This window comes from Mycteria americana, chromosome 1, assembly GCF_035582795.1.
Source record: "Mycteria americana isolate JAX WOST 10 ecotype Jacksonville Zoo and Gardens chromosome 1, USCA_MyAme_1.0, whole genome shotgun sequence".
Taxonomy (NCBI): Eukaryota; Metazoa; Chordata; class Aves; order Ciconiiformes; family Ciconiidae; genus Mycteria; species Mycteria americana.
Window position 1 is genome coordinate 188,358,684 of NC_134365.1, and position 26,653 is coordinate 188,385,336.

Sequence of the window (26,653 nt, forward strand, 5' to 3'; positions counted from 1 at the left end):
TTTTGGTATGAAAAAGCTGTAGAACACAAAGAAAATGAATATATCTTTAAATAAAACTATTATAAATACAAACTCCTTTCTTTTTTCTTGTGAAATGCAACTCCTTCTCTGATGTTTGCACTAATCAAGTAGCTGACCCAGAGATTACTTTTTGTAATCAAGGATGATAGCTGCAAATTCAAAAGGGCAGGCTGGAACGAAAAGGAATGCAGAAAAACTGGGGTGAAGAACACCATTATTTTGGATGGTGACTGCGCTTCATTTTCTCTCTCTCTCCTCTAGTCCTACTCTTTCATGCACCCCGCTATTCGGCAACGACGAGGAGAAACAAACGAGCGAAAGCGTTGAGTTTGTAGGAGATCCAACATCCACTTGAAGAGTTGTAAGATGTTGGCTGGTGTTCAAGGGTATGCTGGTAACCAGTAAACCGAGGAGACTGAAGTGCACACGCTGTGTATTAATAAAAGGCATGATGGAGGGCGGAGAAATCCTGCTACTCCGTGAGGCAGGCGTGGTGGCCCTGGAAACGAAAGGCACCCCGTGTCAGCCATGGCCTACATGTCCGTGCTGGCTTTTCCACAGTGGCCATGCCACAGTGGCCCAGCTCCTGCTTGTCTTAAGGTACGTGTTGGACAGCCGGCGCCTCTGGGGGGGAAAGAGGCTGCCCAAAGGGGGTTAAAATGGGCGGTTCCGCGCCCTAGAACCTTGGTGCGGGGGCAGAGGGCTGCCTCAGCACCCGGACGCCGGCCTGGACGCCGCCCGGCCCCCCGAGAGGGCTGGGCTGGGAGCGGGGCGATGCGAGGGGCCGCGCTCCGCGCTCCCCCCGGCCGTCCCGGGACACCCGGCCGGGCCCGTCGGGGCCGCAGACCCCGCTCGCCGCCCCCGCACGGAGCCGGCAGGGCCGGGCCGGGCCGGGGGAGAGGGAAGGAGGCATCACCCCGGCGGGGCATCGGCGGCCCCCCGCCCACCCAGGGGGCTTCCCCCCCCCCCCCCCGCGCCGCGGGAGCATCCTCGCCCGCCGGCCCCGCCGCGACGCCGGCAGCCGAAGCTGTAAACCGGCTTATGCCCAAGGCGATTTGCCCGTAATCCGCTGGGCTCCCCGCGGCGGGGAGCGGGGGCGGGTGCGCAGGGCGGCCGGGGAGCCCCGGGGCGGCGGCGGGGGCGGGCTCCGCGCCGTGCACCGGCGGACAGGGCGGCGGTGGTGATGTGAGCGGCGCGGCAGCTGCAGGCCGGCTCCCCCGGGAGCCGGGGCTGAGCCCGGTGGCCGTGGGAAGGAGAGGAGCCGGGCGGGGAGGGAGGAGGGGGCCTGGACGGGGCCGGGGGAGAAAAAGGGAGGAGCGGGGCCGGGGGTGGGGGGAGGCAGAGCGGCGCTGGGGAAGCGCTGCCCGCCGGAGGAGCGGCAGCGCCGGGAGGGAGGCGCAGCCCGGCGTGACCCGCTCCGCTGCCCCTCGGCGCTCTCCCCGCGGAGGCAGGGGACCTGCTGCGGGGGGATGGAGGAGCATGGGTACCCTTCCTATAGCGCCCGCAGCCCCGCCTGGGAGGAACTGGTAGGTACATGCGTGCCTTGCAGTTGCACAGGCATTTCCTACCCTTTTTCCTGCCTGTATTGTTCAGCCGGGGGGTCGGGCTGTCATCCTTATCGGTGCCCTCCCCCCCCTTCCCTTCTTCCGACCCCGCTCCGCGCCAGAGCCCGGCCGCCGGCTCTCGTCCTCTGCCCGCGGGGAGCGGGGGGGGTGGGAGCCTTTCGCCCCCGCCGTGTCCGGCCATTTGCTGGCGGGCTCGTCCCTCTGGGGGACGAGGAGTTCATTGCCCTTTCTGAGTTTCACCGCCCGGGTGGAAAGCCTGGGATTAGCACCGAGAGCCTTGCCTCCAACTTTGCCGGGGGGCTGGATGCTGGTACCATGAAACGCCTTCTCTTAGCACAGCAAAAGCAACGTGTCCAGCGTTGGGAGGCCGTTTCCAGAGAGAGACACTTTTTTTCCCCTTCTTCTTCTGTAGCCAGGCTGGGAATCGCTCCCGTCGCGGCGGCAAAGCGGGCCGGCGCTGGGGTACCCCGCTGCCAGCCTGCTTTGTGGGGTGTGGGGAAAGCATGTGCCTTTCGGCTGCTAGGAAGGGAGAGGAGCGCCCAAACTGGCCGGGAGGAAAGCTGCGGTGCGGTGGCTTTGCGGTTTGTTTAAGCAACTCGGAGAGCCTCCTTCCAACCGAAGGAAATAATGTCACCAGCATCCTCAGCAGGCGATAAAATCAGATTTCCCTCTTCAGGGCCATCTGGTCCCGCTCTTGGGCTTTTCTCCATTGTGCAAACACACACACACACACACACCCCCACCAGGCAGGGAGAGCTAAAAATAGGCTTTGGGTAGCTGCTTGGGAGATTTCAGGCTATCTGAGAGGTCAAGGCTAGGCTGTCTCTGGCCCTGAACTTGGTGAGGCGACGTGAGGCACGGACCCATGCCACTGCCAAGCTCCCCTTTAGATGGCTGTGCCATGTTTTGCTAACTCGTTGCATTGGTCCAAGGGCCCTGGTTTTACTTGTAAACCCAGTTTTAAAGAGCAGCCGGGGGAGAGCCACGCTTTGCCTGGCTCAGTGTGCTTGCTCCCAGGAAAGCAGCAGCTCAGCCCTGGAGATACCCACGGTGAACTAAGTTCACCCCCTTCCCTGTTTGGATTCGTAGCCCTCCCAGATACATTTTTACTAGCCTCATTTTTGTTGTGAAGTTGAACATCCCCCTTCACTGCCCTCTGCAGTCCTCAAGCCCCGAAGCTGCTGCCGGAGATGCAGCTGTGATAGGGAAAACAGCTGTATGCATGTTCCGGCAACATGGAGCTCACACCGAAAGGATCAGGCAGGGGAAACCTGAGATTTTTGCCTGGAGAGATGAAGACATCGTGGGAGGAAAGTGGCGAAACTGATTCCCGCGAATACGTTATCCTATTAAACAGTGACATTTAAATTGGCTGCCATCATCTGAAACTCAGCTGAAACTCGGGAGGCAGACGGATTGCAGCCCCTCTGCTTGGAAATGCGGAGTCCTGGCTGAAGCATCCAAACCCGTTTCCTTCTCTGCGCAGGGCTCAGATAAACAAGGAGCACATCTTTTTTTTTTTCTCCATTTCCCCCTCCCCCAGTAAGGGCCAGGATTTGGGTCATGTTTATCATTTCATTGCTGCATTTGTTAAAGAGTACATCCGTGAATGCAGTTTTAAGGTTAACCACTGCACTGATTTCCTTTACAAGACTCTAATTTCAGCTAAACCACTCAATCCTTTACCTGGAAACCTGCTGGTAAAATACATAGTCTTTGTGGCAAAAGCCACATTGTTCTTCTTTATCTGCTCATAAGCAGGCTTTTTATTATAATGGGGGCAAAGGGAGATTTAGATGAAGAACTGCATGATGAAAGGAAAAAAAAAGTGCCCAGACCTCTCCCTCACTCTCAAAACACAGAAAAAGAGCAGCAGGATAGGGGAAACTATTTATTGCAGGTTTTGAATCTGTGCAAGTTAATTATCTGTGCAAATTGTCTGAAGTCATTGGGAAGTGCTGTTCCTATAGCTGTTCTGAGATTAGTGATGGACATCAGATGGAGCCACAACTTCTCCTTTGCCTGTCAGGGTTGGACTTGTCTGTGTGCAATGTCAAATTTCTGTAAAATCCTTTCCTTAATTCACAGCTCGCTTTTGAATGGAAAACCTCTTCCTGACTCCAGTAAGAGTTGCATTAGACCCTCCGTGATGGAGCTAAATAAAAGTAACAGAAAATGTAAGGTTCATCCTGCATCCTTCCAAGAGAGATTCGGTGACTTTGTACTCAAAATATACACAATATATGTCTTATAAAGTTCTAGACCCGACTTTCATATTTTATATGAGACCTGAGTCTTGACTTCACCTTTCCCTTGAAATGCACAGATGGGTCCTAACACATCTGCAAAGTGACTCTTTATTCTGATGACCTACGCCGGTTTATACCTTTTCACTCTGAAGCATACAACACTTTTTTGTAACCTACAGGTTACAGGATTGCCTCGGCTACTCCTGAAACAGCCACGAGCGATGTAGTTACTCTCTTTAACAGCGGTATGCATACATTTTGTTATATTTTGGCTTCCCCTTTGGTAAGGAAGCCAAGAAAGAATAACATCGCTAACTCGATGTGCAGAGGGAGTTCAGACAGGCAGATCTGAAATTAATTTGCTCAGTGTGGGGAGCCCAGTTAAAAACTATAGTTTTCACTAACAATCAAAATTAGGAAAGATTCAATGAAATCTTTCAAACATGATGAATTGTTAACCTTACACATATACCATTATTCATCCAGATCCCCTCGGAACAACTTTTTGAGGTGGAGGAAAAAAATGTATTACCCTTCAGCTTACAGATGCCAAAGTGACCTAGAAAAAAAGAGGTAAATAGGCTTGTTATGAAGGGAATCAGTATTAGAGCTGGAATCATTTATGTTCCTGGAATCAAATAATGCATTAATCTGCATTATAAACTATAATCTCCAGCACAACTAGAGTGCGTGTGTATTTGGATTTTTTTTTCTACGTTGCATATGCATTTTAGCAACACATATTCTATTATTGGGACTGGATGTGGTTGAGTTAAAACGCTCTCACAGTGCATATATGTACCCAGCACTTTGGGATTCTTTGAATATAAAGGGCAGATCATCAGCTGATATCAATTGCCGTAGCACAAATGATGTCAGCAGAGCTGGTTTGTATCAGTTGAGCATGTCCCTTTAAATGCCAACCTTTCTTTACACTTTTCACCAGTCTTCCCTTGCTTCAGTTAGGAAATTTAAGGCAACTACTAAGAAGCGTGAAATTGAGTATGTTAAATGAAAGACATAGCGCGTGCAAATATCGTATGCGTTGTTAATGGCTGCATATAGCCCCATATTCTTCAAGAGCCTGCTCAGAAGTCTAGGGGATTTTAGTGGTCCTGTTTGTACCACGGTATTCATAGCTATATTCACTGAGCTGCCATGTGCTATTCAATATTTCTCATATCGAGTCTGACATTGATCACCTGGAATAATTTCAGCTGTGAGATGAAGGAATGGAAGTCAAGTTGGCAGGCCTTAGTGAGGCGAAGTTTCATGGCTATCTTAGGCAGCTTTACCTGAGTAAAGGCTGGACTGAACCTGATTATCTGTTAATGCCTCTGAAAAGAAGAACAAGTGGAAACGGTGAGATCTTTAAAACCGTCTTTGTGCACGGATAATGTACACGCTTGTAGAAACAACTTTCTACACCAACATGAATGAATAACTTAGGTACTTTCAACAACACTTAAAGCTTGGTTTCTCCATTTTGAAGAACTGTACACATTAGGTGACTGCGGATTTTAGAGCCTATAATTTTACAGATTCCACTATGTACTTTGCCGAAACCATATTCTCATTGAACTGTAGTTGTGGGACGCTTCCTACCATGTGCAGGTTTAGGTTGTCACTACTAAAATCTTCACATTAGGTGACCTAAGAGAACATTCCTAGTACTTCAAAATGTTTTCATAGCACTCTGAAGTTTATCAAGATATGACGAATAAGACTCGCTTGAAAGTGAAAGGCTGGTGCATTCCCTCCTTGTAACCCAATTTTTGTGTTTGGGCAGTCAGGAGAGAGGAAGATGACAATGGGGTAGCCCACACGAGGATGCATGATGCCCTCTGCATGGTGCAGAAAGAGCACAGAAACTAGGGCTGATAGTTAAGCTCTGAAGGTGAACAGAAGTTGAATTGTATTGATTGCCCATTTTACCTACAGATAAGTCTTTTACCAGCGTTTATGTATTTGAGATGAAATCTAGATCAGAGGGCTGGAACACCTCTCCTATGAAGAAAGGCTGAGAGAGTTGGGCTTGTTCAGCCTGGAGAAGAGAAGGCTGCGGGGAGACCTTATTGCAGCCTTTCAGTACTTAAAGGGGGCCTATAGGAAAGACGGGGACAGACTTTTTAGCAGGGCCTGTTGCAGTAGGACAAGGGGTAATGGATTTAAATGAAAAGAAGGTGGATTTAGACTAGATGTAAGGAAGAAGTTTTTTATGATGAGGGTGGTGAAACACTGGCACAGGTTGCCCAGAGAGGTGGTAGATGCCCCATCCCTGGAAACATTCAAGGTCAGGTTGGATGGGGCTCTGAGCAACCTGCTCTAGTGCAAGATGTCCCTGCTCAGACATAGATGACCTTTAAAGGTCCCTTCCAACCCAAACTATACTATGAGTCTATGATGCTATGATTCTATGAAATCTGAGCTGTCTATACAGATACCTAAGGAGATCTCCAGCTCCTCTGGAGCTTGCACTGTAATAGCCATCAGATGTCATGGGAGCTGTTATATTTAAAAACCAAATTATTAACTTGTTTCTATTTTTCCATGTAATACATAACAAAACAATGTATTTACATCTGTTGCTAAATGGTCCAATGTTGTATAAAACTGAAGACGAGTTTTTAAATTAGCTTGCAGTGTAACCAATTGTGAAAGCAGTTTGAAAACAAATCAGATTAGTGTCTTGCTCTGGAAAATACTGGTACTGTGCGTTTATTATTCCAAAACTTCAGTAGAAGGCTGTTTTTGGAAATACATTTTAACCACCTACTGGTTTTAGGATCGAGGTCTAAATACGTAACGAACAAGCAACCAGATGATGTGTTATTAAAAAAAACCGCAAACACCCAAAGGTGCAAATTTGGGGTCATCAATAGAGTCAACTTCATGATCTCCCTGAGTTCCGATGTCCTAATCCCAAATTATACACTTGAGTAATAAGCTGTCTTTGTGTGCCTTTCCCCCTCGCTGTCTCGTCTCTCCTTTTCAACTGAATTTGGAAAGGTATTTTCTGTGGGTGAAATGCCTACTTGTAAACAGTTTTTGCATGTAACTTTGCACAGGATCCTAGTCCTGTGATACAAATACATGGCAGTCACATGCGCCGATATTTTGAATGCTGTTTTAGTATGGGAACAAATCTAACAGTAACTAGTGTTGTTCAGCTCGCACTGTTTAATTTAGTTGAATTAAATGGAGTTAGTCAGTCTTGCTGGCGTTTTGTTAGCACTAAGTGTTCCTCAAATCACAGTCGCAATTACGTGTAATACATGTTAGCATTAGTTAGCAAACTCTGTCTTGTCGTCCTCTTGCAATGTTCAGTTGTCATTTACCTTCAGAAGGCTGAAGGAATTGCAGTGACGTGTTCTGGCATAATTTGCTATTCCTGAAATTAAGGCAGAGAAGAGGAAGAAAGGAGGGTGGAGAGAACAAGTGTCCATGAACTTTGCTCTTAACCTAACTTTCTTCCTAGCCGTGCCCTAAATTAATTTACTGAGAGCAGTACATACTTGCACTTGCCCACGTTTGGTCCCATGTTTTTGGAAAAGGAGAACTCTTTCTCAGGTGAGGTGAGAGACAAGACGGAGTCATCCCTTAGTTTCACAATGAGCCTGTAAGGAAAAGGGACTATATGAGAACTTAATCTATTTTGAGATGTGGTATTAATGCTCGGATTTAGGCCCTATTACTATTATTATTCTAATAGGGAATGTAGGTAATATGATCAAAATCCCTTAAAATATCTTTATAGACATTTTGACTTTTTAAAATGTAACTTTTGACATTTTAATAAAACTCAATAGAAGCGGTCCTACGTGGAGGAGAGTACCTGATGCAGTAACACAGAACTAAGACACAAAACCTACAAGGCTTCACTTAACATCACCTACTACAAATAAGTCCCAGTAGAAGAAATGGGATACTCCAGAGTGTATGAAATTAAGTTTGCAGCAAGGTGTCTGCAGTGTACGATAGGTTGTACGCTATGGCTTTGTTTTTCTTTCTCATTAACTGCTTTGTGTTTATAATAACTGCGGCATTATATTCACGTATTAAGAGATGTCAGTTCCCTTTCTAGAAATATAAATAGAATTGTGGGAATATGGAAGCCACAAGTATTGATTGCTTTCTTATGTTTAATCTGGTCCATGCAGCTAGGAGTTGTGTGTTTTATTTAGTATTGCTGTGATTTAAATGCTTATTTTGAACACTGACTACATACAAGCCACAATAATTTCGAAGTCCCACAATTCAGAACATGTGGTGACATTTCGAGATCGTGTGAGCTGCCAGATCTGAGATTAAAAGGGAAAACTGACCCTTTCTTTCCCCAAAAGTAAAAGCTCCTCTTTGACAAAGACAAAAATGAATAGAGTAATAAGCAAATCAAACGAAGAGGAGAAAACAACTGGAAAGCAATGTACGCAGTTGCCAAAATTGTCCAACGCTTTGACGCTGAAGGATACCACGGCATCGACTGGTTGGAGGTGTGGGTAAGGAACCCATTGCACGAGACGCCGTCCATCCAGCCCCCAAAAGACATCCTGTGCTCCCAAGGGAGAGCGACGCAGTCCTCAACCGTGACCGGACAGCGCGTGGGCAGGCCACCCGCGTTCAGGGCCGGACGGTTTCGCCGTGCTTGCGTGAAGCGTTTAAAACTTGGCTTTCCACCTCCCGCTGGCGGTCACCTGGTTTGATAAAGCGCACGGTGGTGCTCAGTGAGGGCTGCGAACGGCAGGTGCCCAGATACCAGAGGGCCGCTCTCCGCCTCTGCCTCGTCCCACCTCCCGAGCCGCGCCGGACTCTGTTCACGCGGGCGCGGCGGGACGCGGGGACGCCCGGGGACGCCCGGGCAGGTGCGGGGGGCGCCGGCGGCCTTCGCCTGTTTCGCCCCTGGGACTCACCCCGCCAACCCGGCGCTCACCTGCGGCGCGGCCGCCCCGAGCCGGCCCGGCCGGCACCAGCGCCCGCCGCCGCCGGGCGCCCCCTGGAGCCGGCGGCCGCTGCCGGCGGCGGGGGCGCAGGGGGCCGGGCCCGTCCGCCCGGCTCCGCCCGCCGGCGGGTGGCGGCGCCCCAGCCCCCTGCGAGCGGGCAGCGGCGCCCGCCGGGGCCGGACCGGGCCCGCCGCCCTTCCCCGTCAGAGGGGGCGGCGGAAGATGGCGGCCGGGCGGCGCGCTCCGCTCCGCCAGCGCCCGGCTCCGTCCCCCCCGCCGCCGCCGCCTCCGTCTCCTCCCCCCCGCGCCGCCTCTTTCCCCACCCTCCCGCGCCGCCTCCTCCTCCTCCTCCTCCCCGGGGAGGGGAGCGGCAGCGGCTGCCCTGGCTGAGCCGGGCTTGTGTGCTCTCTCTCGGCAGGAGTCCGGGAAGATGGCCGGGGCCGAGTCGGGGATGAGCGGCGCCGGGATCCCGCAGCAGCCCCAGCCCCAACCCCCGGCGGCGGCGGGGCCGGCGGACGAGTCGTCGGACAGCGAAGGGGAGCACGAGGGCCCCCAGAAACTCATCCGGAAAGTGTCCACCTCGGGCCAGATCCGCAGCAAGGTAAGGGGGGCAGGAGCCGGCCAGCCCCGCTGCCGCCGGGGCAAGTTTCTCCATCCCCAGCCAAGAGCGGGGCCAGCCCGGAGCCGGGGGCGGCCGCTGCATCCCGCCCGCATCCCCGGGAGCGGCGGCGGGGGGGGGGAGGCAGCCGTGCCTCTTCCTTCCTTCCCTCTCCCCTCCTCCCCGGCCAGCTGTTGCGTCCACATCTGTCCCCGGCTGGCAGGAAGAGCCCCCCGGGGCGGCGGGGCTCCGCGGGGCCGGAGGGGAAGCCGCCTGCCCCGGCAGCCGCCCTGCCCTGCCTGGCGTCCTGGGTGTGGGGGAAGCGGCGGGCTGCCTCCCTCCGGCTCCTCTTCCTCGGCGGCGGGCACCGCTGCCGCGGGGATCCCGCCCTGCCTCGCCACGGCGCGGGTGGGCTGTTGCAGCCAGCCCTTCCTCGCCAACTTGCCTTCTCCCAGCCCCGTCTTCTTCACCCCCGGCCCCGGGGGCCGCCGCCGTGCGCTCCGGCGGAGCGGCGGGCAGCGGCGGGCAGGGAGCCCGCGGTGGCACTTCGGGCTGCCGTTGGGAGCGGGAGTGCCGCGGAGGAGGGAAACGCGGTTGCCGCTTTGAAAGGCAGCGGGCGGGACAGGAGTAAACTTCCATACGGCCTCGCTCGGGGGGCTGGATGCGTAAAGCAGCTGTCAAAATGTCAGGTTAATGCAGATTTACGGCTGGCTCGGGCTGCCGAAGTCATCCCGGTGGAATTAACTTTTTGATGGGTGGTGTATTTACATCACGTTTTTGGTTGTAAAATGAACTTCAACAAGCATGCATTTAAAAGTAGGAAAATAATGAGACCTGACTTACCTTCTGTGTGGTAGGATCCCATGACTTTCTACGAAGCGTGGTCCACATTCAGCGATGGGATCTGCACAGAACCCTGTTGGGGAGAGCCTGTGGGTGCAGTGACAGCAAGAGCAGGGTTTTTGTAAGCGTCTGGTTTGAGGGGCGAAGTGACTCCATGCAGGCCCAGACAGATCACACTTAGGGTTTGATTTCTACACAGTAGGTCATGTGGTGTTGTTTCCTTTACAGAGCACCCATTAATGTTAGTAAGGAGCTGTTTGTGGAGTCCTGTCGGATCGTTGCTGTTCTTCCTTTGAGCTTTTGCTTCACACACTACATCCAAAAGGCAGCCACCTTTAAACAGAAAGCATTGGTTGTTAAACAGCAGCATTGTCCCATTATGTGAGGTGGAAAGCAATTTTTTCCTGAAACCTCCTGAATACGACATGTCATCCCATTTTATTGCTAAACAATTTTGCGTTTGCAGATGTTAGGTCTGGCTGGAGGGTTACTATAGTAAATAAATATACAACTATTGCATCGTGTTGAAAACATAGTCCTACACAAACTTGCAGCTTTAACAGCACTTCTGCATGGCGGTCTTCAAAATGCTTTAAAGGTGACAGAGCATGATGCTTTATTAGCTGTAGTGGAGTTAAGTGTATTTGAGAGTTTACTCTCTTAGTTGATACTTGTGTAAGGAAAGCATGTGGATTATGAATGTTATTAAAACAGGTTTGTGAGTATGAGATCCCAGCCAATTCTTACAGAATATCCCACCAACCCGTAACAGTCGGTATCTGAAGGCTGTGAATGACCGCAAAGCTGGGATCGCCTGAAGTTCTAAGGCAGCTCTACAAGTGATGCTTTTGCTTATCTTAGTTAGCGTCTCAGTTCTATTTCTGTGTATCAGATATATATAGGAAAAACTGACTGCTGACATAATTGGAGTCATAAAATGTTGCTTTACTGGTTGCACTTTACAATAATATGCAACCCCGAATATAAACATCTTTCTTTCCATTTAATTACAAGTGATATATCCTTGTTAAAGATGAGACCCGTGTTAAATAATTCAGTAGCACTTTATTTTATAACTCACGATGCATTATTTAAAAGTAGCTATATTTAGACAGACAACTCCTATTTAGTTTAAGGGTGTTGTATGTTTGCTGTTGTAGTAGTTGGTGATCAGTGGTTACATGAAACCACTAAAGCAAGGAACATCAGGGAGCTGCTCTTTTACCCAGCTAGTCCCTTTCATTCAAATTAGATTTGTTAAGCTTCACTTATTCGGTGAATGTGCTTGTAAGCTAAGGTTTTAATTAAATGGATTGGGTTTGTCTTACAGCTAAGAATAGACTTTTGAAAGAACCCAAAACATGTATATTACATTTATCATTGATGCTTGTGGGCCGTTTAAAGCTGTGCTGTTTTTCTCCGGAGGTTGCTTATATACTTCCTTGAAACATTTCAGCAACGTGGTATTGATTCCTTAGCTGAGAACTATACCCAAAAGTCTCTGCTGGTAATTGTTTTTATTTTACTTCAGGAAGATGTTATTTTCAGATGTTTTGGTACAGTTGATCATTTGTGAAAGCTACCATATGGTGATACTTTGCAGACAGAATCATTCAGGAGTGCATTTTTCTTAACGTGTGTGTAATAAGATTTAGCAAATGTATGTATAAGAGCAAACCCCTTTTGCTAGCACAAAGTCTAAAGATTTCTAACACCTGTAGTGCTCAAAGGGAGTTTTTAAGCTTTGCCCTCTTCTTTCTGAATAAAACCAATTAATTATTTGGCTGGGGGCAGGGGGTGAAAAACAGAGTGGGAAAATGAAAAAAAAAAAAGAATACTATATTGACAGATGTTATTACACTGAAGTTCATTGCTTGTTTGTGATACGCTAATCATATGCTTACAGTTCTACTTGGAGATCTGTTGTCCAGTTTTACCTCCACTTGACCATGTTGAATAGCAACTTCCTCTGCAAATTGCTCGCTTGATTTCAGTGACACTACTTTTACAGTAAATCGCTATGAGAAATGGATGGGTGATAGGGCCAGATGTTTATGTAGCTTCTATTATGGGTGTATTTTTAATTTATGCATATGTATTCCTCATATTTTTAGAGTACTTTAAAGGCATGTCTTTGTCAAAATATGGCCATTATTAACTTCCCCAAACAGAAACCTTGAAGATCAACATATTTTGGTGTCTGCAAACCTGAGGAGGAGAGAACAAGTTGCAGTGCAAAGGACTAAACTATTCTTTGGGCCAACACCTTGTTTGTACCTAGGAGCTGTTTGCTCAAGCCCCATACTTAGTTGTAGAGTGACCCTTAGGGGAGTCAGGACCAAAATTAATTAGTACTTCTGTGAGATGAAAGCCAGCATCTTTAAACCTCATCCTGGAAGCTGTGGCATCTGTGGGGCTTGGAGGAAATGCAAGGAAATAAACAGGTTGCAGGTACCCTGTGAAGTTTGAGCAGTTTTGAGCTGAAATCCCCAACGGAGAGCGTTGAAACAATTCTTGACTTCATTGTATCTACCCACAATTCCCCCCCTCTGAGAGACCAGAATATTTAGTATGTGAGAAGTGTCTTGGTAAAAAACATTTTTGGAATATACATTTTGTTTTTATGAGTACTTTGGAAAACTGTAGTCAGAGTTTTGTAGTAGAGTTTTGTATGATGTAGAGTTTTGTAGAGTTTTGTATGATGCTGTACAAACAGTGTTATATTGGGGATTTAAGTTGTAGAAAGTGCTCCATGCATCTGCATTCAATTTGTCTTCTTGACTTTTAAAGATGCTGGTTAAGACAGGCAGCGTCGGTGCCTTTCTTAAATGAAACAGATGACTTCAGATCTTTGGGGCTGCAGCCTGAAAACTCTGCCTATCATCAGCTGGGCTGTAGTTTCTTTAAAGTTAATCACTGTAGTGCAAAGTACATTCCTTAAAAAGATGGTCTTGCTTCAGTTCTTTATAGCTGGGACCTGTCGAGAAAGGAAAGTTCAAATTAGAGTTGACACTTTTGCTCTTTAAATTCTGCTCATCTTGGAGGCGAGCGCAAGATTAGTGAATGAAATGGACCCTGGATACTTGGAAGTAGAGTCACCAGATGAGCACAGTTATAGTTCCTACTCTTGTGTTGAGTCCTCTGTGCTAAAAAGTGGATATAAAGAATAGCACTTTCATCGCTGACCTGGCTTCCTACTTTAATGGGTCCATGTGCAGTTAATGGGAAAGCTCTGCTGGATACGTGTTTTGCTCTCAAGTCTGTGATTGGGTATCTGGCCTGTGTTTATTTTTGGATGAAGCAGACATTCTGGAGCAGAAAGTATAAATCAGGAAATGCAAGAAAATAGCGTGTATAGAGTGAGATAAATACACTTGTAATGTATCCGGGAGAATGGTTTCTTCCTCTCCTTCACCCCCAGTGGTTTTTGTTAATAATGAAATTACTGTAACGTGGGAGATGTTCAAAAACACCGGTGTGTTATAATGAGTGGAGATGATACATTGTTGTTTAGTTAAATGGCAAGCGTTGTTACTAGAATTATCTTATCTGGGGTTTTAATATATTTTTTTAGATATCCTAAATCATTATGGAGTAATAAAAGTAAATTAATTAAATTCCCCACTGTGTTTTTATTGGCCTTAGTGGATAACACCAGCCATTTAGGAACTGAGCCTTCAAAAAGTTTCTAACCTCTTCCATATGGTGACATTTGACAGTGCCAAGTCCCAGTAGTCGCTTCCTGTTTGTTTCGGGTATACATTTCTCTCCGATTACCATAGCTTGTTAATTCACCTAAGTGTAAAGTGCTGCGGTTGATACCGGTGTTAGACTTCATGAACATCATCCTCTGCAATGTAATCTGCTTTTTCTAGCTTTGATAGTTCCTGATTTGCTCAGCTAAGTAGTGGTTGATTCCTTTCTGGTTAAGGAAACATGATTTTTATGTACCAGAAGTTCTCAGGAGAATGCCACGGTAGCAAATTTAACCCCATTGGGGATCCTGTATGTGCATTAGGATTGTCTGAATCTGCACAGCTTCAAAATGCACTGTAATTCGCAATTTATTTTGCAACAGCAGTAACCTGTATAGTGTCACTAAACTTTATCGTTGTGTGTACACAGCATGGGGCAGAACTAAAGTGACCAAGTGCATAGAAATTGTCCTCAAGTTCTTGGCACCTGGCAGTACCTACAGAAAAGATTGAAGGGTGCTGCAGGATATCTGTCTGCAGTATTCATATATTCCATCATTTTTGCTCTACAATGAAATTAGTTGTTCGGTGCATGCGGTGCATATCCATCCTTAGTAAAATGTTTCACCCACTGTTTTTCACAACTGTTGTAAAATTTCTGGCAAATTTGATTCCCTCCCCACATCCTGGGGTCTTTAACCTAATTTTTAAGTGAAATATTCAGAATCACTTCATCAGTGTATGCTCCTGATACATGCAGACACATGTACTCATGCGCAGAGTAATATATTTAAGGTTTCATATACATATATATTATTCGGTTCTAGAGTAGGCCTGGCAAACCAGTTTTTAGCGTGTAATGGTGCGCAATATTTATTGCTTCTCATACTTGCTGTATCTCTACATAAGCTTTCAAAAAAAGGTCCATTAATAGAAAATTTCAGCTAAAGACATCATAGTTTTGGGAAGGTAAAAATGACTGAATGCGCTACGTAGAAGCGAGCAGGCTTAGAATGGAAAGAGTTACACTATTTAAGGCACAGTGGTCATTACCACTCCAAATCCTGACACGTGTTTGCATAAAACTGAAATGAAATCTGCTAAGACATTTTAGTGATGCATGTATTGGCAAAGCTTACATTGCTAGCTAAGTACCAGAAAGGACGAGCTTGTAATGTTTTTAGTAGATATTTGCAAGCAGGTCTTTGAAGAAAATGTAGCTTTTGGTCTTCCTCCCCCCCCCCCCCGAGTCTTTAAAGGATTAATGCTATTTTGTACTGAAAAATAACGTGAGTTATACTCCCCCCCGCCCCAGCCAGCTGGTAAGCTGTGAATGTGAAAAAAGACAAGATAATCACACTCTCATCTTTAATATAAGAGATTTTGATTGTTTTGTTTCAAGGAGCTGGGGAATGTTTTTCTGCCAAAAAGATCAGGTGAAACACATTGAGCTTCTTGTTTAGTTTAGAAAGAATTTCTGGTTTTAAGAAGCACAAGAAGAGACTAATTCAAGAATAAATGACAACTGGGAATCCCTTTCTGAGATGCCTTATCTTGTGAACTTCATGCGCACAGTCCTGAAGACACATAACAGCCATGCCAGAGCTCAAGGAAGGACTATTCTATAGCTGGGTCTTTATCCATGTAAGGCTATATAGATAATTTGCTGACATTTTGAATTGTTTCCAGCAGTTACATCAGAATCCAAATGCAAGACTGCTGTATGACTGCTGTATGACTGCTGTATGACTGCTGTATGACTAGCTGGACTAGCCAAGTTAGTTTGGATATCTGTAGCAGAATACATAGAATTATACTGATTTTGTAATTGAAGTAGTGATCACAAGAATAGTCTGTCTGGCTATTGCAAAGCCTTTATCTGAAGGAAGTATTGAATCCTCTTGACTTACTGAAGGTGATAAAAGGCAGCTTAGACCAATGTTCTTGCTCTGGAATGCTCCAAAAGGCTAAGTGTTTGTTTTTTTTTTTTTTTTTTTTTTTTTAACAATGTTGCTCTCATTTTCTTTGAACTCTGACCAGCCATGCTTCTGGTAAGGGATCTATAGAACTACATACACAGTCTGGAGACCTCAAAATCTAAGCGCAGCAAGAAGGTAATGTGAAGTGTTGTGTGTTTGTGCGTGGGTTCATCGAAGCTCAGAATATGGAGTTTTGGGTATAAGAGAATGCTTCTGGAGTCATTCTGATGTTTTGGATGTTTTCCTTTGATAGGGATAATTAGGACACAGTTCAGAGACTTTTGGGTATAGTTCTCAGCTAAGGAATCAATACCACGTTGCTGAAATGTTTCAAGTTCACTGAAGGTGAACTACCTTCACCTTGTGAAGGTAGTTCAGTAGCTCACCTGCGGAGGAACCGCAAGACCAGTATTTTGTTGTGGTTGGCCATTAGGTTTTTGAGATTCTTTGTAGTTACGTGTAATGTAGGTTGATGTGATGTTATAAAGTTATTGACAGTGTGGCTAGCTTTGTTCATTGTTTTCAGTTTGATACTTTGGTACCTGGACTTTGTCTTTTATGAAGAGAGGTAACTCTTTCTTTCACCTTTGTATTTGCTGCCGCCTTACATTACTGTTTTATCCTTTCCCCTCCTGCCTCTAAACAGTAAGTTACGTTCTTCAAAACCTTCTTTTAAAAACCTAAGAACAGGCTACTAAATAACAATGCAGTAACCGTAGCTCTATTATACTAAGTTCAAGCCACAACTCTCGAATTGCTAGCAATGGCAAAAAAAAGCCTAGCTTGGGGGCATCTGTAACTTGCGTCCTCCACATGATAATAAAAAGAAACCTCATTCTTTCTTAATGTAAACATTGCACTTATCACAGCAAACAAGCTTAATGCTGACCCAGAATAAATATTATTTCATTGATATGCTAAAAATAAGACCACTGAATTAGATGCTATTTAAAATGAAATAAGAGATTTATTCTAGTAAAACATTTAAGCACATACTGAAACACTTCAGTCATCCTGTACACTTTTATATGATTAATTACTTCTTAAAATTAAGCCAGCGCTTAAGTGCTCATTGGATGTGGGCCATAAAAATTTTGTACACGAAGTCAGAACGTAGTTGACTTATAAAACTTTTACCATGTAGGAATTATCCTGATATATTGCACAATTATAAAGAAAGAACAACTCATTTTTTTTCCAGCTAAGTTTTTCATTTGACTAATGTTCCTGTTTAGGAATGTTTCACCGCTTAGATACTGAAAGCATGATAACAAAAACCTGAGCTATCCTCCTGGGAGAGTTAACGTTATTGTAATGAATTCGGCAAGGTTTTACACTTGATGAGGATTTATTTGTTTATTAGATGGGCGGCATGAGATTTATGATGGTCTGAACCATTCGTTTCCTTGCCTTTAAACGTTTGGGGTTTGCAAATGGTGTGAGATCGTGCTACGTTATTGTCACTTAGCAACCTTAATAGGGTTTTGAAGCTGAATAGTAGCTTGTGGGTGGTGAGTCTCCCTATGTATTTGCCAGGTGGGAAGCAACACGAGCCACTCTGTGGGCAGCCACCGGGAGGACGCGTGTCCAGCCCATGGCAGGGTCTTTCTAGATGTGCTCGCTGAGGAGAGCCAGCCGTGCCCTCAGTGTCGCTTTGCACTTCTGGCATAGTTTTGTGCTGGGAAGATCTGCCGAGGTTTTTCATGCCTGCGGAGATTTAAGTGGATCTAAAGGGCTGTCCTGCTGCTCTGGTCAGTTATGTCCTGTTGTGTGGTTGCTTGAATTTAGCAACTGAGTTTGACTGGCTTCAGTCTGACAGCTGGTAGTAGTCCTTATGGCTGCTGTGATGCTCCGAAGCAAGAGAGAGGTTGGTGTCTTCCCAGCTCTTGGTGAGAAGGGTGGCTTGCTCTGGTTCAGCTAAGGAAGTCAGACAAGATCAGCGTGGCTAACCAGCAGCCCTGGCGGCCCGGAGGACAGAGACTTCATCCCTCCCTGTGCACTCTCTCCCTTGATCGTGAGGACGGGCACATACTTCTGTGTTTGTTTTAATGCTCCCATAGAGACATCTTGCTTCTTGTTCTCTCCCTCCTTTCCTGCCTGCTGCTGTCACGGTTTCTTCAGGAATTTGAACAGAGAAAGGGTGACATCCCTTTTCCTTTCAGCCTGTGTCTCTGCAAGGTTTCTCCTAATAATCCCCATAAAGAGAGGAACTGCCCAAGACCAAAAAGTTTGCTGGGCGTGAAGTCTTAGAGAGGGTGCAGATATATGAGGTTGCTCCTTTGGGATAGTTTCACTCTGCACTGCCTCCTCCTTCAGTGGTACTGATCAATCTTGGGAGCAGATGGTTCACTGGGGAGCTATTGACTTGAAAACGAATGCACCCTTTTTGCTGATTTTTCAGCTATTATTGTCATTTTTTGCCTGATATTTTTTGCCTGATATCTCGGGGAGCTTCACATGAGTTAGTGTATAGACAAACATTGATTGGCCTCAGTCTCAGAGGTCTGTTAAAGTGAAAAAAGAGAGAGCACAAAGGGTAAAAGGGGGTTTAGTGAGTCAAGGATCCCATCACTGAAGGAGTATAGTGGTGTTCATGGTGTAAACAGTAATTCTTTCTATTGTATATTAACTTGATATATTTATAATACGTGTATTCTGCCTGGGGAGAATGCTGAGAGGACACAGGTCTGCAATGGGGAACTAGTGTGAGTGAGTTACTTGGGTGTGAGATGAAGAGCCAACGTTTCTGATTAAACCAGAGCTTTTACGGAAATAAAAATATTTTTATCATTTATACAGCTTCTCATTACAGACAAAATAAACAGGAATAACCTTCAGAGCCATCTATCTGATGTTGTTAAACTTTATTTTCTTTCCCTTGAGTGAGTGAACTTGTTTAAGCAAACTTTGCATATAACCTGGAAGTCTGCATTATAATGCTTTTGTAGGGGGAAAACAGAATTTAAGAAAACTTCTTCATGTAGCTCCTTTGACTGTGTCTTGGTTTTTTTGGTTATGAATGAATGCTGGGCTAATACACATGATTGTATGCTGCTTCTTGCCTGCTTCTGGAAGCAGGCAAGCTTTAGGAAGCAAATAAAGGAGTTTTACCTGTACTGAGTCCACTAGTTAACATTTTGTAGAGAGAACATTTTGGTCAACGTGCCTCAAAACTATGTGTAGGCAAGATAAAATGTATACCTGAGATACTTTACTGCTTAGGCCAGTGGTCTCCAACCTTCCCCAATCCACTGGCAAATAAGCTTTCAAAAATTCAAAGGCAGTTGCACAAGTTAGGGTCTGTGCTTGTATCCTGTCTAGTAGATGACAAGCTTTTTCCCTTGCCCTACTTGGTAATTTTATAAAATAAGTTAAAAAAATACTCTGGGCTTCAGAGGGTTGTCAGATATGTATCTATGCACCTGATGCTGCATCGCAAAACTCTGTTCTGCTGCTTCTTCAGCATTTCAAAGGAAAAGAAGATCCTAATAATTACAGAACTTCTGACGAGCTCTTGTCAAAAGCAAGCTATTAAATGTGCTGGCAATGTCAAGCTGTATGCTTAAAAACCCATCAGTGCTTTTGTGTATTATCTCATGTTACCTGGTGTTGCCAGGTAAATGCAACTACAGTGAATAGCTTTTTTTCTTATTTTTTAAAGAATACATAATCTTTATTCTAGTTTCTTTAAGCTTTGCATTTTTCCATAGTTCTGATTATATGTACACTTCAGATGATCTTAGTTGCATAAAGAGACCAGTGATTCTGTGCACGTATGTGTGCATGCAAACAATACTGAATTTTTTTTTTGCTTACACTGTTTAGGGTAAAAAAAAAATAAATCAGTTTTTCACTAGGTCACTGTGTGCACCACTGGGGAGGAGATAAAAGGAGTTAACATCACAGGTTCTATTCCTTCCCCACCCTTCATCAGCCAGGGATCTGCTGCCAACAGTTTTACAAAGGGCTCCTATTTCAAATTACCCTTTGAGCCCATGATAAACCTGTGTCCCTGGGAGGTTGTCTCACAGTGAGGAATTGGAAATGACTGGGAAATCTTATGTTTTTCTATTTGAGTAAAAAAAAAGAATATAATAAGTCACAGCCAGGGCAAAAGGCAAATGAGCTTCTGCTGAATTTTATGCTAAGGATGATTATACCTTTTCTTTGAAATATACACCAAGGTTATTTATAGCTAATCCACAGTTTAAATTACCGTGTGTAGGTGTGAGAGGTTATAGAGAGGGACTTTTTCTAGAAGAAAAATATTTATGGGGGTTGTTACAGAATCATAATAGTAATCTGGGTTGGAAGAGACTTTGGGAGGTCATCTGGTCGCACCCCCACGCTCAGAGCAGGGACATTTTCAAAGCAACATTGGGTTGCCCAGAGCCGTGTCTGTCTGAATGTCTTGCAGATCGCTAGAATATGGTTCCTCATTTATTTCAAATTAAGTATTCTCTTTCTTCCTTTTACACAAATGTCAAGGATAACCTGTGTTTGCTGAGGAAGATTTGTTGGTATTTAAAGGCGTGGTTAAATACCTTTGGAAGCAAAAAAATTACTTCTTTTCAATGGTACAACTTTAAGAAAGGTCTTAAAAAAAGGAAAGTATCTTTCTTCTCCCCCCCTCCCATACCTTATAACATGGAGCAGGAGTGAAATAGTGTGGTTGTTGTCTATTTATAGATTCAGTAATGTGCCAGTGTACACTTATTATACCTAATTAGGAGTATTCTAAATAACTTTTTGTTTGCATTGCAGATAAAGCTATGTGATTGCAGATCAATGGCATGGAATCATGTCATGCCTTATCAAGGTCTAAAGTCTTTCTCCTCTCTCTAAATGAAACCTCCCTGGGCTGATTGCTATTTCAAATAGTCTTCCTACTATAGCCGTGATTTATTTGCCATAAGACCGTTTCTATGCTGCTTAAGTTAAAATTTGAAAGCTAGAATTTTAAAAGGCACTCAGGGGAGCTGGGAACTAAACTAAACTAAACTTTCCTACAGAAGGAAAGTGCAAGAACTTAAATTATTTCCATGTTTTCTTTTGTTTCTGATGTCATTCTGCATCACGTTTGATGACCTAGGGTTTGACCGAGACGCAGTTGGTCAAGATGCAGTTGAGAGAGTCTGGATAGCGCTGCACCATCTTCACCGTTCTTCCCACATCACTGCAGGTGATCCTGCACCTCTTGCAGGTGGTGACAGATGACTCAGAGGTCATGAGTATGGTATATAATAGGACCCATCTAAATGCAGCAAAGAAAAGGCTTGGCACAGGGACTTGATAAAATGTAGGCTTTTTGACCCTTCGTGGCCTGGATATACTTTTAATGCTTTCGCTCTGGTAAATTACTTGTTGTGGAAGTGATTATAAAACTTCTCAAACCATGCAGTTTAGCTGAAATACTGTATGTCATTGTTTGAGCCCAGGCTCGGTCTTCCCTTTTGCTTGACCTTGGACCACTTAAACTTTGTCGGTTGTTGCTAATACCACTAATCGATTTTACCACAGCATATGGCGATGGAGAAATACCGATTCCAACTCTTCTCCCCAAGGTGTTAAGCAATACTAAACCTCTAATTCTTGATGTGTGCAGAATTTTGCAGTTCACAGAAAAGCACTTCTGTGTTTTTCTTTCATTGGGGAGGTATGTAATGTAACTTACACAAAAATAAATTTATACTAAGCTGTATGACAAAAATAAAATGTGGTATCCACAGAGAAAAATGGTTGGTAGCGCTGAAATTTGCTTGAAAAATTTGGTCAGTGATGAATGCCTAAGAATATGTGTAAGGATGTAGTACTGCTGTCTTAGAAATGCGTAATAGAACTTTTGTTCTCTAGGTAGCTACACAGTGTATAAAATAATTATTCATCTGATAGGTATAAATAAGGAAAAATGTTCTGACACCTAAGGTTTAATGGTGGCTTTTGTTTTAATTGCAAAATTACCTCATTTTTAGATGGAAAGGTTGAAAATCACTAGCAGTATCTTGTTAAGTGGTATAATAGGCTGAGTTTTTCTGTTCTTTAGAGCCTCCTATATTTGACTGAATCTGCACTTAATTTTTACCCTAGGAAATGGAGCTTACAGGGGGAATTTCTATACATGCTATCTGAAAATTGCTTATTCTCAGACTATTATTTTATTTGTTTATTTATTTATTCTTAACCATTGTGTATAGCTTGGCTGTTCTCATCTTTACAGATGTTTCTTTCGGGTTTAACATTCAGGAAAAGCAGTGCCAGACCTGAAGCCTGAAGTTCAGGCAGTTCCCTGACAAAGTTCAGAGTAGTGCCTGTTATAGAAGCACTGTTTATATAGTTCCAGTTAAGAACATCATAGCATGTCCGTTACAACGATCTCCTTTTATATATAGGCTATAAAAACTAATTCTAAACTGAAGCAAGAATGTGGTCTTGATGTTTTATTGCTTATAATATATATTTTATATATATAGTTAAAGCCCATTTGAGAGTATTCAAGAATAAATGCTGCTCATCATTGCAGTCTCTTGGCAACCTGTGCCAGGTTCATTGCATATAGGCAAGCAGCTGCCTGAGCATTGGTGGGAGGTTTTTATCTTCTTTGTTATTTTCACAAGTTGCATAGAGAAGAGTACTATTTGAAATGTCAGCGTCCCGGGATTTGGACAATGGGGATGGATATGCTTAGTGTTCCCAACAGCTTCCGCGGCAGAGAGTGAAGGATGGAGAGGGCAGCCAGGCCGTTTCATCAGAACAGTTTACATGGAGTGTAACGTGTGGGACAGCTTCCTTCTGAAGCTAGATCAAAGCAGAGGTAGAGGATTGTTTGCAAACAGCAAAGTAACTTGGGAACAGCTTTTTGGGCAATGTCTTTGAGACCTGGAACTACACATCCCAGTGAATGCTTAGCTTGACTGTCTCTTTCAGTGACCTCTAAGTCTTTTTTTTTTTTTTTCTTTTTTTTTTTTTTTTTTTTTGCCTGGATGTGGGTATCATGTTGCCAACAAATAGAACTGTTGTACCTTCTAGGGTGTCTTCATGTGTCGTCACAGTCAACAGAGGCTTAAATGAAGGCTCAGTGGAGGAGAGAGTGTGTAGTGCATCAGCAAGGAAGGACGTAGTACTTGATCCACTTGTGTGTAAGCTCCTGCTCTGGACAGAGAACCAGATGTAAAGAAATAAGGAGTATCTCTGGAGCAGGAGAGAGAGCGTGTGTGATTTTAGTGCTTAGTGCACTATGCTTAGTGCACACCTAATCTTCTGCATTCATAGTAAGCAGGTGACGCTGAGGAAGTTTACAGCAAACAAGAAACAGGATTTAAGTGCTTGTAGATTGTGCTGGCAGCTGCACGTGTGTGCCTAGAAATATTGTGGAGTGGCTTGGTCAGTAAGGTGACCTGTGGGTGTTCCATCTCTAGCACTGTATCAGGTATTGCCTGTCACAATGGCTTTGTAACAGCTTTTCTCCTGGAAACTAGTGATGCTTATGGGACGTACTTTATTCTGTGGGTGGATCTTAAAAGGAAGGATGTTGCCTGGAGGGCAGCGTTCAGCCTATGAAATCGTTCATTATTTTTCTGCGATCTGTAGCTCCCAAGGCACTACATTTTTTGTTTTCCTTATCTCTCCTCAGGTGGGTCCCTACCCATGAATTCATGATATCATTTCAGTTAAGAGTATATTTTTTAATTGCTGCTATTGGAGTCCAAATAGTAAAACATGACTGCCTGTCTTAAAAATCCAGCTAGCCCTTTCCATCTTTCAGGAGTGAAATGATGGTGGTCTAAGCCTTGTATGTCTTCTGAGGATAAGAACTTATTTTAAATTAAAAACATTTATTTCCCTAAGTGTCTGCTACACAAACGTGGAAGGCATAGTAGGCTAGTGGGATCAAAGGACTGGGATGCGGATGCAGGTACTGGAAGCCCTTCTGTAACTATTACGAAATTTTCATTTTGCAAGGCATCTGTGTTCTTAAATGTGTATTCTCATGCCATAATTATCTGTACTTATGTGAACTTATTATGAACTTGTATTTTAAAGCCTATCTGTCAAACTAGAACAGCCAGATTCTTTTTTTCTTTTCTTTTTCTTCCTTTTTGTTTCCCCTCCCAAATGAGCTTGGGGATTCTTCAGAAAACGTTTTAATTCCTCAGGAGTAAGTTACGACTCCTAAACTGAGACGGGTACTATAGAATCTATTGAACAGTTGTTCAAAATGCCTTTTAATTTTTTTCTTTAGTCAAATTGCATACCACTTAGCCATTATGTCAAATGCCTGTGAGGTCTGGTGGTTGCAGTGGTGGGAAGGGGGGATGGCTGCCATTAGTGAGCTGTTTAAAGTTGTTTTCTGTTCTTGTGGCTTTTCTTATCTAAAACAACTGGATAGCTTCAAGGGACTCTTGTGTTGCAGTGGACACCAGGGTAGGGTGCTGGGCCATAGTGATGATCAGATATGGCAGAACGCCCATCAACAGCTATTTTTTTGGCTGGGATAAACATCATGACCTGTTGTGAAAGCAGCAGTGTAGGAATCTGTGCTAAGGCAGGACCCGTGCTCTGCCTGCTCGTGTGTCAAATGGAGGAGTTCCCTTCCAGCTTTGGTAAAAACCCCAACATTTTGGGGTGTAATTGTATGTTCTCACCTTTCTTTTTTACAGTATGTACTTCGCAACTACTTTTCCAGTGAAACTGCGCCTATTCCTGTGATGAGGATGATAATTACTATTATTTTTATCGTGTCATGCTTTACATCTTCAGCTGATACATCGAGGCGGTGTCTATCTGGAGGACAGTAGTGCTGTACTGAGGTGCCCTAGCTAGCCCCAAATGAACTTGCTTGCCTTCTGGATCCAGTGCAGCCCTCTCGGGCTTTGTTCCTAACGGAGCTGATTAGCTGGGGTGTTACATCATGCTAAAGCGGCTATCTTGCTTCCAGTTCCAGCGTGCTTCATTTAGCGATAGCTCACATATCTCTGCAAAACACGGCATTGTATTGTTTAGGCCTGTCCCAAAATACTTACGAGGAGAGATTTATAACAGGGTGCTCAGTTCTGCTTCCTTGTTTCTTCGGGCTTTGCACAGTGGTGAATTAGCTCCTCAGTTTGGGATGATTTCTTCCAGGCTGCTGAAGGTTTCTTTTTGCACACAGGGAGCCAGTCTTGTCTTGTTTTGTCTTCATGTGCCTCACCATCAAACTGACCTTTCCAGACCCTAACCAGCCCTTGGTGCTTCACTCGCTCAAGGTAGCGATTGCCCTGGAGCAGCCTGCCTTCGCTTCTCTCTTATTTAGGGGCACGGTACCTGAAGGATTGCATGAGGAGGGAGAGGGAGTTGTGTGCTTCCACTTTACCAAGAGAGGAGAATCCAAAACCTTGCCTGCTCTCTGTAGGGACATTATTTGCTTTTTCCCACCTGCATGGTGCAATGAAATACTGCTAACCAGTGTGCAAAACTCCAGGAGCATCCTGGTAACTGCCTTACTTCATTCAAGGACCTAGATCAGTGGATATGGAAAATGGTATGAGGAAGAACAGTCTCATGTTTTCAGCCTCTTCATTTTTTGTGATTTGATTCCCCAGTAAATAGTTAATGTAAAGCTGAAGCGGAAAGAGATTTGAAGTGCCCTAGTCCAAGTGAAAATGCCGACACTGTGAGATGGTCTAATCAGGATCAGAGCTTCCCCAGTTCAGAATTTTCCAATGTGTGTTTGTTGCCTTTTTTTTTATTTGTTTGTTTTTTTTAATTGTCCATTGACCTAAGAAATACAGTTATTGTAGTTAACAATACTGTTATAACACACACTGACAAAATCCAGATAACTCGAAGTTGGGCTGACACTTGATCCTTTACTCATACTATTGTTCCATAATATTTTTTCCTCCATGACATCATGAACTATGAAAGTGCCAACATTTTTTTTTTAAACCGCCTCGCCTTTTCTTCCTTCACGCCATAACCTTTATGTTTAAAAATAACTTCTCTTTTTTTTTTTTTTTTTTTTTTTTGTATTTAGTGCAGATTTCGAGGGGAACCTGATGGCCATGTGAGAATGTTTAACATCTGCAGTGGTTTTGCCACTGCGTATTCCAAGCAGTTGGCACGTGCATTTATCTGCAGGGGTACAATGACATTTTTCTCGGCAGCTGTATCCATGACAACAACTGGGAATGTCCATGCCTCCTCTGTAGTTTTCAGAAGAATATGAATTCTTACCTTCCTAATGAAAGGCCTGGAAGCAAAAGCTGTGCAAGTTTAATCATGGCATATTCCTTTCAGCCATTCAATAATAGCCTCTCCCAAGTGTTTTAGTGTCAAGAAAGTATCAAACGAGCAAAATTAGAACACATGTATCCATGCGCACTGAGAGAAGAGCGAGTGTCTGCTCCATGGTCACCTGCTACAACCTAGGATGAATTGTGCAAGTGTTTGAAAAATGAGGGTACTTGGGAAGTTTGTTTTATTTTCAGTATTGACATCTGTACAAAGTATGCAATTTAAACACTTAAGTTCAGAGGTGCGAGGGAGAGTGCATCGTTACGAAATGCATTTTTGTGCCACGACAGAACCGTTCTCCCTGCGTGCCTAATGATCAAAGTTACTCCTGAGTAGTGAGTGCACTGTCTGTCTATCAATGTCATCTTTAAATCCAGTGAGTGGTACATGAAGTGGTACAGAAGTAGTAGATGGGGCAGCTCTTCAAGAGCACTCAGCATCCGGCAAATCCAAAGTGACTTATTTACATGCCTAAATGGGAATTGTTGATG

General features: G+C 44.6%; 1 protein-coding gene across 8 annotated transcripts in view; it reads left to right on the forward strand.

Annotated features, from left to right (window-relative positions):
* The first annotated feature begins 548 nt into the window (after positions 1–548).
* Positions 549–26,653, forward strand: part of DGKH (diacylglycerol kinase eta) — a 174,858-nt gene continuing 148,753 nt past the window's right edge. For 7 of the 8 annotated variants that reach the window (XM_075488883.1, XM_075488919.1, XM_075488912.1 and 4 more), the window contains exons 1-2: positions 549–621; positions 9,194–9,376. In XM_075488883.1, the coding sequence (XP_075344998.1) occupies positions 550–621; positions 9,194–9,376 (255 nt within the window). In that variant the 5' untranslated portion in view covers position 549. Of the gene's footprint in view, positions 622–1,395; positions 1,548–9,193; positions 9,377–26,653 lie in introns of those variants that run through there. The other variant, XM_075488926.1, reaches the window with a different exon arrangement.